Source organism: Periophthalmus magnuspinnatus, chromosome 2, assembly GCF_009829125.3.
Source record: "Periophthalmus magnuspinnatus isolate fPerMag1 chromosome 2, fPerMag1.2.pri, whole genome shotgun sequence".
Lineage (NCBI taxonomy): Eukaryota > Metazoa > Chordata > Actinopteri > Gobiiformes > Gobiidae > Periophthalmus > Periophthalmus magnuspinnatus.
In genome coordinates, this window is record NC_047127.1 from 17,863,688 (window position 1) to 17,883,537 (window position 19,850).

At 41.0% G+C, this 19,850-nt stretch overlaps 1 protein-coding gene across 1 annotated transcript in view; it reads right to left on the minus strand.

Annotated features, from left to right (window-relative positions):
- The window catches only part of LOC117381323 (partitioning defective 3 homolog B-like), a 235,094-nt gene that overhangs the window by 206,755 nt on the left and 8,489 nt on the right, over positions 1 to 19,850 (minus strand). Inside the window, exon 2 of the mRNA XM_033978278.2 lies at positions 18,965 to 19,066. Coding sequence (XP_033834169.2) covers positions 18,965 to 19,066 — 102 coding nt within the window. The remainder of the gene's footprint in view (positions 1 to 18,964; positions 19,067 to 19,850) is intronic.

A 19,850-nucleotide genomic window follows, 5' to 3' on the forward strand; every position in this document is an offset into this window, starting at 1 on the left:
AATTATATGGGAATTTATAAAGACAAGTGTATCAATGAATTAGCAACGGGTTTGAAAATGAGGAGGAAAGGGGGTGACACTGTTGCTTGGGAGTAAACCAAGATTAAACCGGGACTAAACCGGGACTAAACCGGGACTAAACCAGGACTAAACCAGGACTAAACCAGGACTGAATCAGGACTAAACCAAGACTAGACCAAGACTAAACCAGAACTAAACCTGGACTAAACCAGGACTAAACCAAGACTAAACTGGGACTAAACCAGGACTGAATCAGAACTAAACCAAGAATAAACAAAGACTAAACCAGGACTAAACCAGTACCAAAAAACTGGACTGAATCAGGTCTGAATCAGGACTAAACACGGGCTAAACCGGGACTGAAGTAGGACTAAACTAGAATTGAATCAGGACTAAACCGGGTCTAAACCAGGACTGGTTTAGGACTAAACCAGGTCTAAAGCAGGGCTAAACCTGGACTAAATCAAAACTAAACCAAATGTAAACCAGGACTAAACCCAGATCTAAGGCAAGTCTAAACTAGGACTAAGCACTTGGTATCTAATCTATCCCACCCTCTAACAGTTACCATATTGAAAAGTCCCTGTAATGTTTTGAGACATTTTTTTTCTGTATTACTTCTATAAAACTGTATTTCTTGGCAGATCTCTCAAATTGTAAATATCTGGGGGCCTGAACAGTGTTAGCATGTTGATTAGTTTACAGATGTGTGCTTCTGTAGCGACACGCACAATGACAAGCTAACACGCTAACAGGATTAGCCTCATAAGCTTCCCCTGGCAAGTATTTTTATACCAAGTCCAACTGGGGCCATATTTAGAAAGTACATTTGTAACACGGCCTGGTAAATACTGGGGAAATGAGCATTGCAGGGGCAAGTCAACATGTCTTCAAATATGTTCATTTTTACACTTTCAATTATGAGTTACAATATCTTGTTTATTTATTCATGCCAGTGGGCTTGTCTCCATGGAGATGTCATTGCTTTACCATGAAGGTATAGCATTTTACCATCTATCTAGGTCAGGGGTGTCCAAACTTTTTACAAAGAGGGCCAGATTTGGTGAGGTGAAATTGTTTGTGGGCCGACCATTCGGCCTGATCATTCTTTGAACCATTAATATTAACTGCAAATTAATTATTTAATAGTTTTTTTTCTTTTTATTGCAAATGGCTTTCACCTTTCAAAAACAAAATTAAAGTAAAAAAGTAAACATGTAAACTGTGGTTTTGATAATCACAATACAATAAATTCACTGAGATTTTAGGATTTATTCACCTCAGAAGGAGAACAACTTAACTTGCAACTTGCATAGCTTGCACTAATGTGAAGGGTGAAACTGAGATCTGGACTGTAGTAAATAAACCAGGTCTAGCTCAAAGACAGTGATTTTGATGCGCAAAGTGTCACACAGGTGAGAGTCAGTTAGATTTGTCCTCACACAGTTCTTGTTAAAGTTCATAAACAAGAATGTCTTCTCACACAAACATAACCAAAGAAAGTCAGCATTTTCTTAGCAAAGGTTTGAATTTCTTTAAACTTGTCTTTATCCAGTTGGCGATAAAAGTCAGTGAGCTTGAACATGTGTATTTTACACTGGTCAACAGTGCTGACGGGCCACACATAATTATTTTTATCCCAGATGCTGAGGGCCAGTGGAAATTTGTACACGGGCCGCAATTGGCCCCCGGGCCGGACTTTGGGTATGCCCGATCTAGGTGTTTTTATTGATCAAAATAAGATTTTAAAAAAGGGTCGCCTCTCCACAGATTTGACCTGCAACTCACTTGCTTGTCTCCATAGAGATAGAAAAGTTCAATGCTGTACAGTGGAACTTTCTAGGCAAAGCAAAAGCACCTCCATGGAGGCAAGAAGGTGACACAATGCATCCTGATTGGAGTGATAGCTTTAATCTCAAATACAATGTTTTTTATTTGGTCCTTGAACAGCTAATGTCAGCTGGTGCATATCCATGGGTTTCAAAAATTATGAAACCCAAATTATTGCTAAAATACCTCACCTGCTTGTGTTCTAGTATCATTGATACTTAAACATTTAATACAAAATATATATATATATATATATATATATATATATATATATATATATATATATATAGATATATATATATAGATATATAGATATATAGATATATAGATATAGATATAGATATACATATATACACACACACATTTACCAGCCCGGCCAAATAGTGTGGCTTTCGTCCAAGACAATTCCATTAAAGACCGACTCCCGCAAACTGTTCCCCCATTTTCTTGGTCCGTTCAAGATTACCAAGATCATCAATCTGTCCGCCATTCAGCTGCAACTTCCCCCATCTCTCTGTATCCACCCAACTTTTCATGTTTCCCAGGTTAAGCCCATCCACACCAGTGACCTCCGAAACTCATGAATAGGTCAGAAAAACATGTGTGTTTAGTTTGAAATAGCCTGGAGTTAGAAATTGTAATGTTTTAAATAGAGCTAATGTGAATGGCTGCATCACTAGTTCATAAATTGTGTGGGAGAAGCCACAGGTCAGAACATCTGGTACATTTTAAAATGCCATTTCAAAGCTGAGGGTCTGAAGAGAAAGGTATTATGATGTACAGAGCGAAAGAAATGAAAAAAGAAAGGGGACGAGTGTTCAGAGTCCTGGGGGAGTGAAGTGATCCAGAGGTGAGAGTCGACCGAGCCCCTAGCACAGGCTTAATCACTGATTCTACTCCTCCGTCAGGTCCCTCCATCTCTGAGGAGAAAGGAAGGAGGGAGGAGAAGAGGGGGCAGGAGAGGGATAGGAAAAATAGAGAGAAGGAGAGCATAGATGAAAAAAGAAAAGGAGACAAGAAGAGGAGTAGCCAAGAAAGGATAGTAAGGAAAGGAGGGAGGAGGAATGAGAGAGAAAGAGGATTTGAAAGAAGGGGAGACAAATATAAATGTAGAGATGGAAGAGAGGGAGGAGATGAACAAGGGGGAGGAGAGAAAGAAAGGTGGTCGGAGAGGAGGAAGAGAAAAAAAGAAAAGGAGAGACGAGGGTAGCAGCTGGCGTGATCACAGCCGTTTGGGGAATAGAGACATGATTACTGCTGTGACTGTGGAGACACAGATTCAACACAAGCTCTGGTTTGGTTTAGACATGTAAATAGATATGGACAAAAACATTATCATAGCATCTGACATTTAAAGTTCATGTAACAGGTAAGACTACTCATCTAACTCAAACCAAACTCAAGACATGACAAAAAATCTTCCAGTTTACTACTACTAGTTAATGTTGCTTCCTAGTTTGACACAGGCAGCAGATATGACATATATAGAGGTATTTCCCTAACTGTTACTCAGCAACCATTATGGAAACAACCTCTAAATTACACAATACTTTTAATTAAACTAATGCAAATGAATGAGAACACCTCTAGTTTGTTCTATCAATAATTAAACTGTCAGAAATCTAGTTTTAATAGTGTTACTTCCTGGTTGGACATAGGTGGCAGATATACAGTACATAGAGGTAATTCCATAACTGTTACCTCGAAACCATAATGTTGTCAGAATTGATTAGATATTAATATGGCATATGTAAGTGTGGAAACACAAGCCCCACAGCGCCCCCTGTCCCACACTTCCCTCTCTGCTCCTCTGTGTGATTTATGGAGAGTTTAGCCTTTGCCTTTATGAGCCCGCATAAATAATAATGCAGAGGCTCAGCTGGTGGTGCTTACCCAGTATGCATCACTGCGGAGGGAACAAGTGTGTGGGTGGATACAGGGAAGTCACTCTTTCCATAGGGCCATAAACACGAGCTGTACTTCCGAGCTAAAGCAAGGGACATTTACAAGCAGTTGTATTCAAACCATCGGTGTGCCACTCAAACGGAGGAGCTACTGTTCTAATTAAATCTACTGTATTTAAAGAGTAAATGCATTTAACATGTTTCTAATAATGACTTGGTTTGGTGGGATAGTACCTGTGCTAAATATTTATTAGGGATGTGCCAATCCAGCTTTTTCAGTTTTGATACTGATTTCGTTATTAAACAATAAATACAATGTGTTACACAGGAGGAGCTCGGAGTAGAGCCGCTGTTCTTACACGTCGAGAGGAACTAGTTGACGTGGCTCAGGATGCCTCCTGGACGCCTCCCTAGGAAGGTGTTCCGGGCATGTCCCACTGGGAGGAGGCCCCGGGGAAGACCCAGGACACGCTGGAGGGACTGTGTCTCTCGGTTGGCCTGGGAATGCGCTGGGGTCCCACCGGAGGAGCTGGAGGACGTGTTCGGGGTGAGGGAAGCCTGGGAGGCCCTGCTTAGACTGTTGCCCCCGCGACCCGGCCTCGGATAAGCGGATGAAAATGGATGGATTGATATTGGATCGGTGCATCCCTAGTATTAATCATAGTTTTGTATCAGTTAAGTGTCAGTTTCTGAAGAAAACTTTAGGAAAAAAAGCTTAAAAATACCCGAGTCCCCGGCCTCAGTCCCCGGCCTCAGTCCCCGGCCTCAGTCCCCGGCCTCAGTCCCCGGCCTCAGTCCCCGGCCTCAGTCCCCGGCCTCAGTCCCCGGCCTCAGTCCCCGGCCTCAGTCCCCGGCCTCAGTCCCCGGCCTCAGTCCCCGGTCTCATTGTAATGTTGTGGTTATCTGCGTGTATCTGTTTTAAATGACTGTTGCAGTATTCCTATCACCTCGTCTTACTAAAGTGCACTTTTAGATTGATGTTTTAGCCTCCAGTAGTTATGTTTTTGTCTGTGTAATTCACTTGTACATGCTCCCCTTTCGGTTCAACCCAATGAAGATGTAATATAGGCCACATTTTCAAGCTCGGGGCAAAAAAAGGTGAAAAATTGTAGCTAGGTGGAGTTTGTAAATGATTTTCTCTGCCTGGGGGCGCGTAGATGTGCAGTTGTCCATGTTTCTGAATGTCACGCTAATGTAAAGTATATGAGGAGATGGAGAAGTGTTTATGTACAGAGATGGAGGAAGTGCTATGCTGATATTAGGTCATAGGCACATGCAGAGACACACATGACAAAAATGTATTTCAAATCATGTCGAATTTTTCTTTTCTATTTTATTCTAAAAGTGCACAAGGACTAAACCAGGGACTAAACCAGGGACTAAACCAGCAAGGACTAAATCAGGGACTAAACCATTGACTAAACCAAGGACCAGACGGGGGCCAAATTGGGGCCAAACTGGGGACTAAACCACCAAGGACTAAACAACAGACTAAACCAGAGACTGAACAAAGACTAAATAAAAGGACTAAACCAAGGTAACCACAAAATCTTGCACCTTGAATACGATAGGTGCTCTTCTTATTTTCAAATCTGTGTTAAATACTTCACACTCTAAATACGCCTGGTCACTTGAGCCTGATTAGATTTTATTGTGGACCTTGTTCACTCTCCTCCCATTTGAAAACAGCAGCTCTCCAAACTGATTAAACTCAATTAGTGCTACCTCCTACTTGAATGGCTGGGCAAGCATCAGAGACTGTAAATATAAATGGATATAGCTAACCTGCTAGCTGGTGCATTCCAAACAGGAAGTGGACATGGGTGTGCTTCCAGCTCCAATTCACTTTACAATTCACTTCACTCTGTAACTGCTGTGAGGCTCAATATTCATATTAACCCACTGTACATAATCCTGGTATTTTTATTTCGCTATTGTTTCCACACATGAAGATATGAACATTAATAACAGACAAATCAGGTGCTTTCTTTCCCCGTGGTTGCTCCTGCTAGCTAGCAACAGGTTTGATTGACAATGTTGCCAAGAGCACACTCCCTGCCAAACCAGCAGTGGAAGGTGAGATAGCAGTTTTTTTCAGCTCAGCTCGGGTTCAGCCCCAGGTTTTAGCCCTCAGGTTTAGCCCTCAGGTTTAGCCCCCGGGTTTAGCCCCCGGGTTTAGCCCCCCCGGGTTTAGCCCCCCCGGGTTTAGCCCCCCCGGGTTTAGCCCCCCCGGGTTTAGCCCCCCCGGGTTCCGTCCCTGGTTGTAATTTAGCATTTTTACATTTTAATATCTGTACATGATACTGTGCGTTTCACCTCTCAGTTTGAAGGATGGCTCAGCTCCAAAGTCATTTGACAGTTCACTGAAGCAACAGTTAAGTTTACGCACAAGGGCAACCTACATGGAACTTTCAATCGAGGTGCTGCCTAGTTTCACAATAAGCACGACCAAAATATTATGACCATCTAAATCTAATATGGATAAAATAAACCCAGACTAAACCAGTGCTAAACCAGGGCTAAACCAGAGCTAAAGCAGAGCTAAACCAGTTCGGAGCTAGGGGTAAACCTGGACGGAAAAAGGACTGAAAAAGGACTGAAAAAGGACTGAAAAAGGACTAAACGGAGACTAAACCAGGATCAGTCCTAGTCCAGTCCTGTTTCAGTCCTGGTTCAGTCCTGGTTCAGTCCTAGCCTAGTCCTAGCCTAGTCCTAGCCTAGTCCTAGCCTAGCCCTAGCCTAGCCCTAGCCTAGCCCTAGCCTAGCCCTAGCCTAGTCCTAGCCTAGCCTTAGCCTAGTCCTAGCCTAGTCTTAGCCTAGTCCTAGCCTAGTCTCAGCCTAGTCTTAGCCTAGTTTTAGCCTAGTCTTAGCCTAGTCCTAGTCTTGGTCCAGTCCTGTTTTGATGACTGTCTGTGCCACTCACCAAACAGAGCCTTTTATTCCCGTCTGCAATTGGTTTTGTGTTAAATATTTAATGAGCACAGCTGCTGTCACATCTGCGCTCTCAAAATCATGATTATTCTAAACCTCCCTCTCCTTGCCTTTGATTGGTCAAATTAATGCGTTTCAATGGACCACTCTGAAATAATAGCATCCCCTCCCACATTTGACATGGAGGACTTAAATGACCTGGTTATGCATAAAATAAAACGGCACTATGGAACCTTTTTGAAGAAGGCTCCGCCACCTGCTTGTCTCTATGGAGGTGGCATTGCTTTGCTTACATATTTTGCATTAATTCACATTCGAATGTTTTAATTCCTAAAAATTTTAAACTAAGTCAGGCCTGGACCATTTATTCCCCGGTTTGGTCCCCGGTTTGGCCCCGGTTTGGCCCCGGGTTAGTCCCCGGTTTGGTCCCCGGTTTGGCCCCGGGTTAGTCCCCGGTTTAGTCCCCGGTTTAGTCCGTGATCAGATTCAGTAACTGTGAATAAATCTTTATAAATGTTTGGATATTGTTTGTGTGAAGACTGAGACCGCAGGCAAAACAGCAGAAGTAATATTCTAAAAATGAATTATTGATGTCCAAGAGGAGCCATGCAATATGAGCAAATGATTAGGGAATTTAACCCACAACCTCGTCACTGAGAGGAGGACACAGGCTAACCACTCTGCCACAGTAACACAGGGAGAACATGCAGACTCCACTCAGAGAGATCAGGAGTCTAGCCCACAATGTCTTTACTGAGATTAAACCAAGAATATTGAATATATTTGATAAGTTTTACTTTGCACATCTGATAAAAATAAAGCTAAGACATTCAAATCAAGTGAAATAACCGCTGGCGTATGATTTTTTTTTTTTTTTTTTTTTTGCTCCTAACAAATTGGAAACATCTTTGGGGCCTGCAGGTTTAGAACAGTGAAAATAGGAGATTAATAAAAGCTTCAGAAAAAATCTATTAATCACAAAACACAAGACGTAATGTTTGTACCTCGAGGTGAACACAAAGTATTTTTATTATCATTATTATTATTATTATTATTGTTAGAAATCTGCAGGAAGAAAAAAATACTATGCACAGAGCTATCTTTGGAAAGGTTAATTCAGGGATAGCCAAGGCTGAAATAGGACTGAACAATACTAAACTAGGTCTTACTTACAGGACTAAACTCAGACTAAACCCGGACTAACCCAGGCTAAACTCAGACTAAACCAGCACTAAACCAGGACTGAGCCAAGATCAGTCTAAACCAGTGATAAACAAAGATTAAGACTAAACCAGAACTAAAAGGACCAAACCTGGACCAGATTTGGACCAGACCCGGACCAGACCCAGTCTAAACAAGGAATAAACCAGGAAAAAGATTGGCGAAAAAAATGTTAAATGAATAGAATTATTTGGATTTTATATTCTTTGTTTATTTTGCATTTTGAGCTTTTATCAGTTTATGCCAAACTAAAATTGTTCAATCACAAACAAACAATTTTATTGCAGTTGGAGCCATATTGTTTTTATGGAAAACGGTGAGTGGTAAAAACAAAAAAAAAAATGCAACATTTGCAACCCATTTTAGAAAGTAGAAAGACCAAATAACTTGGTCTTAATAAGGGCCGTCAGTGCAGGTACAGAGGCTATGACTTTACACAGACTTATAAAGGGCAGAGACTGTATCAATCAAATACAGGAAGGTCCAAATAACTTGAACATTTAATATTTTCTTTGGCACTATTACCACACACAAGGGACAGTTTCAGACACCAGCCATGTTTCAGATGTTTAAAGATTTCTTAGAGTCCTTTATATCTGACCTGTTTGCTAATCACAAGTGCCAATCATTCATAAGCATTTAATGAATATCTCACAGCAAAGAAGCCAAATGTGTGTTTTGAAATGCAGATGTACTTTTGTGCCATGTCATTTGTTATTGGTTAAATGTCAGACCACAGCCGAGACAATAAACTGATATTTCGTTTATGTAGATTTTCTTTGGAGTTTACATTTATTTGCATTAGGAGTAGAACTAATATGGCTGCAGGTGGCCTATAGGTCACATGTCTGGCATGAAGAGATTGTAAATAAAAAAATAAAAATTGTCTTACTCATTTTTCCTTGGTCTTAACATGAGACATTAAACCATGCAAAATACATACAAGTATAATTCATCATATAGGCAAGTCTACATACACATTTGATGACCTATAGATCACAATTATACTTTGACTTTTCCAATCACAGTAACTTGAACCTTGTTCTCTTTGCTCATCAAGTCCCATTCAAAACCCCGGTACAGGCAGCACATATTGAGACGCCAATCAAAGCGCACAGTGTCAACGCGTCAAAGGCCAATCAGTGTGTGCCTTCTGTAATCACGAAGCATTCAATAGAGATTTTATTTTTATATTTTTTTTCCTCTGAAGAGTTAGTCTTTTACAGTGGGTTTTCAGTGGAGATGATATCTAACATGGAATAAGAACACAGATATGCTAACACAGGGATACGCTAATGTTAAATTGTATGGGGATTTACTATACACTAGAAGTGCGAGGAAAATATAAGGGATTATTTTAAATACATTTCTAGTTCATTTTAAATGGTTTGCTGTGGTCCAAAGTTATTTCTCACTTACCTTGTGCATTCTGACATAATTATTCACAGCGATGAGTTTATAATCACTTTTCACAACTTTCAGAGGGTAGTGCTGTCAAGGTAATGCCAAGAACAACCAGCATGCTAATATGCAATTCCACATTATCAGACAATATAGTATTTTGACCTCAAGAGCTTATACAATGTATCTGCACTGGGGAAAGACACATTTTTCTCAAATACATGGGGAATACAATCAGTTGCAGGACCTTTAATTTGTTGTGTAACCTTAGGCTTAAAGTTGCAATGCGTAACTTTTTTACCAAAAAATAAAAAATAAAAAAAATAAAAAATAGACAAAGATAAAAGCATTCTTTCCGTTATGTTTTTTCTGCACAAGCTGAGCGTGCTTGTATTTCCACAAACCTAACATTCCTCCTGCTCGTCGTCATGGAACTGTTGTTCCTTTGGCTATGGTTTTCCACAATATGGCATAAAATGAGATGTTATTGCTTTGCCTGGAATGTTTATCAGTATGGTATTACAATTACTAAATTACATGTGTTGTAATTACTTTCTTACTGTGAGCCCGCTCACCTCTCCACAGATCAAACCTATAACTTATCTCCATGGAGGTACTGAAGTTACACAGTACCTGAAAATTTACATAGTGCACCTTTAACTTTAAAAAAGCACTAATATCTTTAACTTTGTCACGCATTTCCTTCGAGACCACAGCACTTTACTTCATTTGCACACTGAAGCATACAAAATGGCATCTCACTGCATCCAATTAAATACAGACGATTATTCAAAAGTGTCACTTTGAGAGATAACTGTTACCAAAGACGTACTCTGCAAATTATAGTGCGCACTTTTCCTAGACAGATGCACAAAAAAAATATAAAAATAAAAAATTCAAGGCATGATTGCTGAAAAGGTGAAAAATTATGAGTTTGACATTTGGAAAGCTGATGAGCAGGGATAGGAGGACTTGGAAGTGGTTATAGGCAGGTGGACAATAATTAAAGGAGTTAATTATGAAACCAGAGATGGAAGAAGTGATTTGCGTCATTCATTAAATCTTCCGTGAAATTAGGTTTTTCATTTGGATGCGTGGAGAAGAGGAGGAGAGTTCAGATATGAGGTGCATGGTACATTATTCTAATTACTACAGATGATAGATCTATAAGAAAACATCAAAAGTTATTGATAGAGAAGTTTGAGCCATTTCAGTCTTCTTTTCAAGGTAATCATTATCATTTTTAAAAGGAACTGTATGTAAGATTTTGATTTAAAATTCCATAAACATGACCTCTCTGTGTCTCCAGATGAGGTAAACATGTTCAAATCTAATATATATTTTACTCAAATCAACTGTAATGCTAATTTATTCTTAATGACAAAAACACTGGACATGATGGACAAGTCATCTTTGTTATAATTTGGTGTTTTGGTTCCAGACGACCATCCAACCAGAAAGCAGGATGAGCCTCACATGACTCTCATTTGGGTTGCCAGTTTCAATGCTGAAATTCAGCTGGTTTAAATGTAAAATACCTCTTTCTGATCTGAATAGTCATTACCTAAACCCCAGCACCTGCAGCCATCATGAATCAGTGCTAGTGCAGCCAGTGAGTGAATTTCTGAGCTTTCACACAAATAAAAAAAATTATGCGGGCGCTACGAGAAAAAAAGTGAATGAGTGACCAGTGCGTTGTGCGTTATGGAGAATTTGGAGCATTTTGTTCAGATAAACTTTCAACCTGAGTTTATGCACGATGAAATACTGTGTCTTTTAGCTCACCATCACCACACTATCATCAGTATAAGTACTTTGAAGGGACACTGCAAGCATTTGAGTTTGTTTAGTCAGAGGAACCAGACAGATTTAGAAGAAATTGCTATATCTGAACAAAATGCTTCAAATTCTTCATAACGCACTGGTCACTCATTCACGCACAGCAGCCTATATTCTCATAAAAATACAACTTCATTCTCGTAATATTACGACTTTTTTTCTCGTAATATTACGACTTTATTCTCGTAATATTACGACTTTATTCTCGTAATATTACGACTTTATTCTCGTAATATTACGACTTTATTCTCGTAATATTACGACTTTATTCTCGTAATATTACGACTTTATTCTCGTAATATTACGACTTTTTCTGGCTTCAACTTTATTCTCGTAAAATTACAACTTTAATGTCGAAATGCTACGACTTTATTCTTGAAGCGCTGCATAATTTTTTTTATTTAAGTGACCCTTATACTCCGTTGTACAGACTATATACAGTTCCTTTATAATTAGTTTGTAGTGAGAAATTCTGTGTAAAATACAGAAAAAAAAAATACAAAAAAAAAAGCTCTGAAAACAAAGAATATGAATGAATGTGTGTCCACACCACAGGTAGCCTTTTTTTGTTAGCATTAGCATGTGGTGTAGAGTCTCTGCTGGCGGTTGATTTGAGGTGATTACAGGTGTGTTTGTACAGAAAACCAAGACACTCGCACATGGTTCATTAGCCCCCTGTGGACACCAGCTAAAGTTATGAATATTTATACTACTGTGAGGAGAGGGAGGGGCTGGTTCAGTTCTGGTTGAGTCCCGGTTTAGCCCTAGTTTAGCCCTAGTTTAGCCCTAGTGTAGCCCTAGTGTAGCCCTAGTTTAGCCCTAGTTTAGCTATGGTTACAGTATAAATATGTATACAATTGTGATTGATGATGTAGGTCCACGTCCCTGGTCCACGTCCCTGGTCCACGTCCCTGGTCCACGTCCCTGGTCCACGTCCCTTGTCTTGGTCCTGCTATTCTCCCAGTTTACAAAGTTGCAGAATATAGAACCTTGAACATGTGAAAAACAAACCTACTTTATTTTAAAGATGGTAAAAATCAGGTACAGCGCCATTAATTTAATTGTTGTAAATCCTAAATGCTGTTGGAGAGTAGGAAGTAGCGCACAGTGACTAACTGCCAAGTGGGTTGTTCCTGATAAAGAGGGTCTAGACTAGCGCTAGCTGTACAAATAGCAAACCATTATCTGTCATTAGCATCCACGGCTAACACTGGATCCCCGCCGCGCTTTGGAGGACCCTCACAATGGGACCACTTCTGGTGATGGATGGTGGAACAGCGCCAGAACAAAAACACAAAAAACAGGAAAGAATAGCCTCTAAAGATAGCATCTGGTAATACAAGTACAAGAGCCAGACACTGTAAAAATAAGTCACACACTTTAGTCGCAAATAACTGAATGTAATGTCACTTATTTGTCCAAATACTTGACTTAAATATTTTTAAAAAGCACTGTACCTGATTTTTACAGTATTAAATCAGACCTAATCTATGACACCTGTGGATCATGAAGTTATTAGCTCATTTTAAATCATAATATTCATCTAAAACAGCTTAACAAAAGAAACAAGTCCTGTGACTTCTATATTATAAAAAAATCAGCTGCTAGTAAGCAGCAGATTTTTTTTCCATTTCTTCCAAAATGACTATGCGACACTGCCGAATTCAATGTGAATTATCGATAGAAAATAGAAAATAAAAGTGGAGAGCAATGTAAGTACATATTTTGAAGTGGCCGTGCACCGTTGGCGGTGTAACAGGGGTTGATCAGCAATATGGTATCTTGAAATTAAGCAATTAAAGACTGATCAAACATGCACGAATCACTCCAAATACAACTTCACATGAGTAATTGGTGAGGAGAAACAACTATACAATGGTTAAAAGTTCTGAAAAGTAAATTTTACAGAATAGTTCAATTTAAACAGTTTGTAGTTCACCGCACTTACATTATGCATTCAGAAGATCTTTAATTATTCACAGTAAATTTAAAAGTACAACTTTCAGAGACTCCCCCTTGAGCTGCCACCTCATCATGGTGGGGGAGTTTGCGTACCTGAATGACCCTAGGAACTATGTTTCCTGGGGAATTAAGCCCCTGGTAGGGTCTCCCATGGCAAACAGGTCCTAGGTGACAGGTCAGACTAAGAGCTGTTCCCAGTATTTCTATAAATAACACAGGACAAAGGAACATGACGTTGCCCAGTATGGCGCAGCTGGGGCCCCACCATAGAGCCAGGCTTGGGGTTGGGGCTCAAATGCGAGCGCCTGGTGTTCAGGCCTTTGCCCACGGGGACATAGAGGGGTCCATAGGGGTCAGGTGCAAAGAGGACTGGGCAGCAGTCGGGAACGGGTGTCTCGACGACCCAGTCTACCGACACAGCATCTGGCAACCACCTCGCTGGGGGGGGGGGGGGTATGGAGCTTGTGCTGGAGATTGCGAGGAACCGGCTAGATACAGTCACCTCCATGCACAGCTTGGGGTTGGACCCGCCATTTCTCTGGCGTTGCCCATGGGGAGACGCAGCGAGCTGGTGTGGGCTGGCTTATTGCCCCACAGCTCAGCTGCCACGTGTTGGCGTTTACCCTGGTAAACAAGAGGGTCGCGTTCCTCCACCTTCAGGTCGGGAACAGATCTCTCACTCTTGGCCTACAGACTGGTGGAGAAGAATGGCCTCCCTGATCTGAATCCGAGTGGTGTTTTGTTAATGGACTTGTGTGCTAGTCACAGTTTGTCTATAGCAAACACCTTGTTGCAGCACAAGAGTGTCCATTAGGGATGGGACGTTATACGATAATATCGTTAATCATGATAAATTAATCTGCAATTAATCGTTCGTGGCATTTTTTAATAATCGTGATCATCGTGCACGATTCTAATTGCCTTTACGGCACCACACTGCCTCATGTTTCCAGTTCCAATACAACGTTTAGATGTTAGTTCTGGTGTTTGCCCACTCTGTCATAGCAATGACACTTGTTAGCTTCTGTGCTTATCTCTGTCTGAACTATATTCTGCCAGATATCAACAATAAACAAAGTCTGAGCTGTAACGCTCCACAGGAACATGCCAGAGCCTCACCCATACGCACAGATGAGATGCTAATGTGTGCAGGTCTTATATTTTTACCTACAATAATGCAAACTGCAGAATAAAACAACACATTTTAAACAATAGACAAATTAAGTCTAATCCATACAGCAGAACACAAATGTGCCAGAGCGCATGGTCCGAATGTGCATTATGTGCACAGAAGCAATTCTAACGATTATACACGGTATATTTTACCTACAATTAAGTCAATAGCAGAATAAACCACGCTTACCGATCGAGAACAGCATCCAATCCATCAAAAAATAAGGTCCTTTACTCCTGAGTCCACTGTGGGATCTTCACTCTTTGCCATGAACCGCTCCGGGTCCGAGATGCCTCTAGTATAACTAGTACAAACATCCACAAGTGTCCTCGATCACGTACTCCCTTTGTTTTGTCTGTTTCGTCATGTTTAAAACGCAAAACAACAGTGCATAAAATGCGCCATTATGCACACATTTCTGCATCCACTCGTCTTCGGCCTTTTCCCAATTCACCAAAGTACCTTAATTGCATCATTCTAAGTGTTCATCGACGGGCACTTGCGTCACTTCCGGCGCGACAAGGACTGGTCCATTTCGACAACATGGCACTGAGGAGTACACTTTTCTTCCGGGTACGTCTGTTTACGGAAAACCATGGCATGTGATACATCATCCTGTTCCGCTGCTCATTAGGTGTAAGGGGAAAACGTCACTAAATGTGTGTAATGTAATTGGTTGATTCTACAAGGGGAAGAGTGGGGCGTAAACTTTCAGTCATCTGTAGCACTGATTCGCACTGATTCGTCTGCGGCTCCAGTAACCCACAGCCCCCACCTTATTGGCCAACACACTGGTGTCAATCACAAGCTAACACGTGTGTTTAGCACCGAACAAAGTTGCCGCTGTCAGAAGTTTATTATGCCCGAAATCGACAAAAGAAATGCAAAGAAGTGACGGAGCAGATTTCATTCATTTCGTACTTTCCTGCAGCAGATTGGACATTGAGGATCTTATTTTGTGGACATAATTTCTTGACTGGATTATATTCTCTGGACATTTACGGAACAAATGAGACCAACTTTGTGTGAATATGTTGATGTTTGACAGACCAGAGTGCTCAAAGGTAAATGAAGTCCAAATTCACTTTGTGACTTTTCTGTAAAAACGGCTTTCCTGTCAGCACTGTGGTGATTGCAGGTGAAAATGGTTTGCATATCCAGAAAGACAAGCGCGACAGCTTTCATTTGATGTGCAGATTGTTTGTGTGGGTGACACAGAAGTGTATGTACATTGCTGTAAATTTGTAAAGTAGGCCCGGGCCGTCGGAACGTTAACAGGTTAATAATTATCGTGATAATATCGTTAATCGCGATTATTTTGGCCACAATAATCGTGAGTCTAAAATTTAATATCATCCCATCCCAAGGGTCCATCAGTGCACCAAGACACCCTAGGTCTGGGGTCGATGATCAACTTTGTTGTGTAATCTGACTTTTGGCCGTGTGTCTTGGACACTGCGTGAAGAGATGGGCAGAGCTGTCAACTGATCACCACCTGCTGGTGAGTTGGATCCACTGGGAGAAGAGAAAGTCTGACATATCTGGCAGATCCAAGCGTATTGTGAGAGTCTGTGATCAGCCCTCTGTCAGTAGGGTCTTGAACTCACACCTCTAGGAGAGCTTCTCCCACATCCTGGGGGAGGTTGGAGGCATTGAGTATGAGTGGACCACCTCCACTGTCAATGCGGTTGCTCATAGCTGTGGTTGTAAGGTCTGGTGTCTGTCGTGGTGGCAATCTCCGAACCCGGTGGTGGACACCAGAGGTAAGGGATGCTGTCAGGCTGAAGAAAGAAGGAAGGAATGAGTCCTATCAAGCTTTGTTGGCTGGTGGGAATCCTGAGGCAGCTGACAGGTACCGACAGCCTAAGTGTGCCGTAGCTCATACAGTCACATAGGCAAAAACTTGGGGTTAGGAGGAGTTCAGGAAGGCCATGGAGGAGGACTATTGGTCAGTCTCTAATAAATTCTGGCAAACCATCCGACACTTCAAGAGAGGGAAGCAGTGCTTCACCAACACCGTTTACAGTGCGGGCGGAGAGCTGCTTACCTCAACTGGAGAAGTTGTCAGATGGTGGGACGCATACTTTGAGGATCTCAGGGTGGTGGTCCATTTTTCATTTCATTTATTGGTTTATTAGAACAGTGTACAATTACATTAAGCACAGTGGCAGATATGTTTGTACCAGATTGTAGGTCATAGCTAATTTCCATCTGTAGTCCTGGGAAGGTCCATCTGTTTAAGAAGTGGTAAGGTCTATTCCAGGGTACTGGAGAGGAGAATTCGACCGAGATTGACAGGTGGATCGGTGCAGCGTCTGCAGTGATGTGGTTGCTGTATTGGACTGTTATGGTAAAAAAAGGACCTGAGTCAAAAGGCAAAGCTCTCAATTTACTGGTCAATCCATGTTCCTACCTTCACCTATGGTCATGAGCTTTGGGTAAGGACAAGATCGCGGATACAAGCAGTCAAAATTAGTTTCTTCCGCAGAGTGGCAGGGTGCTTCCTTAGAGATAAGGTGAGGAGCTCAGTCACACGGGATGAGCTCAGAGTTCAGCCACTGCTCCTCCACATCAAGGGGAGCTTGGGCATCTGTTCTGAAGAGAGCACGAGGAAGACCCAGATCACTCTAGAAGAGCTAGAGGAATTGTGTGTATAGAGGGCAGTCTGGGCCTCCCTGCTCAGGCTACTGCCTCAGTGACCCGGCCACAGATAAAGGGGAAGAAAAAAGAAACTTTCAGAGACCAGAGCAGAGTTTGTCATCACAGGAAAGCGAACAACCTACTAGTATGCTAACAGTGCACTGCCTGATTATTGGACAATAAAAGGCTTCATAATTAGACAGTACACAGCGGATGTCTGTGTAATCCCTGTCATGCAGATCTGATCCATAGCAAAAGACAAAGTTTAAATCTGTCAACTGGACAAATCATTGTAGGAGTAAACACAGTCGACTTATTTTGACCTCAAGATATGCTTATACAGTATATCAGTACTGGAGCAAGACACATTTTGCTCAAATACATGGGGAAAAACAGGCCCTTTAATAAGCTTGGATGTCTTACCGTTTTCACCTTGGTATTGAAATGCACTATAATGAATACTATGCGAATCCCCAATAGTATCAATATGGTACAAGTTTAGCATCTATCTTTGGGTGTTACAAAAGGCAATGGGGAGGCACTTTTTTTCCCCGCAAAAACAAAAACATCAAATACTAAATTAAAATTCATAGTTTTCTTTCAGATCTTAAGATTATGAAGTGGTTTCCCAATAGACAAGATTATCTTCTGTCTAAATACAAAAACTTCATTCATTATTCAACAATGTCCCATTTTTCCAAATATTTTCCCCAATGCTGCCAACAAAGCCAAATCGGCAGTAGAAAATTGGTTGCAAATTTGTTTTCTAGTTTTATATGTAAACAGTTGCACCTTTTTGGACCAAGCCACTTTAAAGGTGTACTATGTAACTTTTCTGGTGAGAGTCCTCCACCTGCTTGTCTCCAAGATGAAATGTTGCTTTGCCTGGAATGTTCCACAGTAGGGCATTCATTTTCATTGCTCAAGAAATACACTGAAAAACATGCATTCTTAGTGTGAGCGGTTTCCCCTCCCCACAGATCTAATCTGTAACTTGGCCTGGTGGCATTACCTACTTGTCTTTATGAAGATATAACTTTAATGCCATACTGTAGTGTAGAAAATATCTCCATTTAGACAAACAAGTGGCAGACCCTCTACCAGAAAAGTTACAGTGTACCGTTAAGTTTTTATATTATCTGACAAGCTAAATCTTCTTAGCGTCACTCTTAGTTTGTTTATTCAATGTCTTTTAGCTTTAAACTCAAAAAAATTACTACAAAAAACAATTCCTTTTCCATTTTTCCAACCTTGACATGCAAGTAAGACTGACAAACGCGATGGTGCAATTTATGCCGTCTCAAACCAGCTCAGAAAAACAACATGCCAGGGAAAACCAAGGCTTATTTTGTTACTCCACTGAGAAGGAATTCTGTCCGTCAGGTGTCGAGAGCTGTCAGAGCAGAAAAAACAGGAAATACTGGATTTAAGAAGTCAATAGAGTAACTGTGAGGTGAGTTCATTGGTTTATAAGTCCAAGAGAGCAGAACCAGAAAAAGAAAATCTGTACAAATGTTACTTCAAAATTTCCCTATAAAAAAGTAGAAGTAGGATTGTCGAAAATCAGATACTAATCAATACCAAAACTAGTACTGAAACTAGATTCTTATTTGAGCAGGTATCAATACTTAAAAGTCACATTCACCGGACAGAAATGAACCTTTGTTGAATAGCTTTCAGGAAAGGACCACTATGGGACCTACCTGAACCACTGAGGGACTACACAGACATAAGGCCACATGGGAATAGAAAACAAAGTACTACCATTTAATGTTGAATTTTATTGCCTAAATAGTGTTTTTTATTATGGTGGTATTGGAATCAGTATTGAGTCTATCCTTTAGGATAAAAAAACTATAAATACATTCTTAAATAGAATTGTATTTTTGTACTTTGCACAGCTTTTTTGAGGACTTTTGACCATTATATTTTGAATTGGTAATAGCCACGATGCTAACTGTCATCTCTCTAAAATGCATGACATTGCAGCTTGTTGACAAAGCAAACATCACATCAGCAAAATAAAGGTACATTTTCTTACCTTCTCTCTGTCCTCCACCAAATCTGCCAAAGGGTCATCCATGTCCAAAATACCTCCATCACTGTATTCAAGATGGTGGGTCTGAATCATGTCATCTCCCTGCTAAAAACCAAAAGGAAACTTATAAAAATGTAACTGGACAGTGAATATATGGTACAGAGGAGGAACAGTGAATATATGGTGGGAGAGTGGATATGTGGTACAGAGGAGAGAGAGTGGATATGTGGTACAGAGGAGGAAGAGTGGATATGTGGTACAGAGGAGGAAGAGTGGATATGTGGTACAGAGGAGGGATTGTAGTTGCAGGAAAACTAAACTATTCACTCATTCAAATCAAACCAGTCATGGGAGAGGTTATTGTTCAGCTTCAGCTCATGTCTAGTCACAAGGTCAGACCGGCTCAGCTGCATTTGTAAGACAGGGTTGTACCATTGTTTTGATGGGTGTAATAGTCCCCGGTTCAGTCCCCGGTTCAGTCCCCGGTTCAGTCCCCAGGATAGACAGAGTTTAGTGCCGTTTCGGTCCCCAGTTCGGTCCCCAGTTCAATACCCGGTTCTGGTCGTCTTGGTTCAGTCCTGCTTAAGTCGTGATAGTTCTGGTATTATCAATAGGAAAATTCCACAATATGGCATTATCTGTCTCCATGAGGACAAGGAGGTGGCGCTAAAAGACCAAGTTACAGGTCAGATCTTTGGAGCGGCAACTCACAGTAAGAATATATATGCGCAAGGTATATTTGAGCAAAAGAAACTTGCAATTGAATAGATGAAAGATAGATACACTTAATGCCATACTATTCATTCATACCAACATTCCCAAACAATACCATCTCCATGGAGGCAAGCAGGTGACACAAAAGTTAGATAGTGCACCTTTAAAAAAAAAA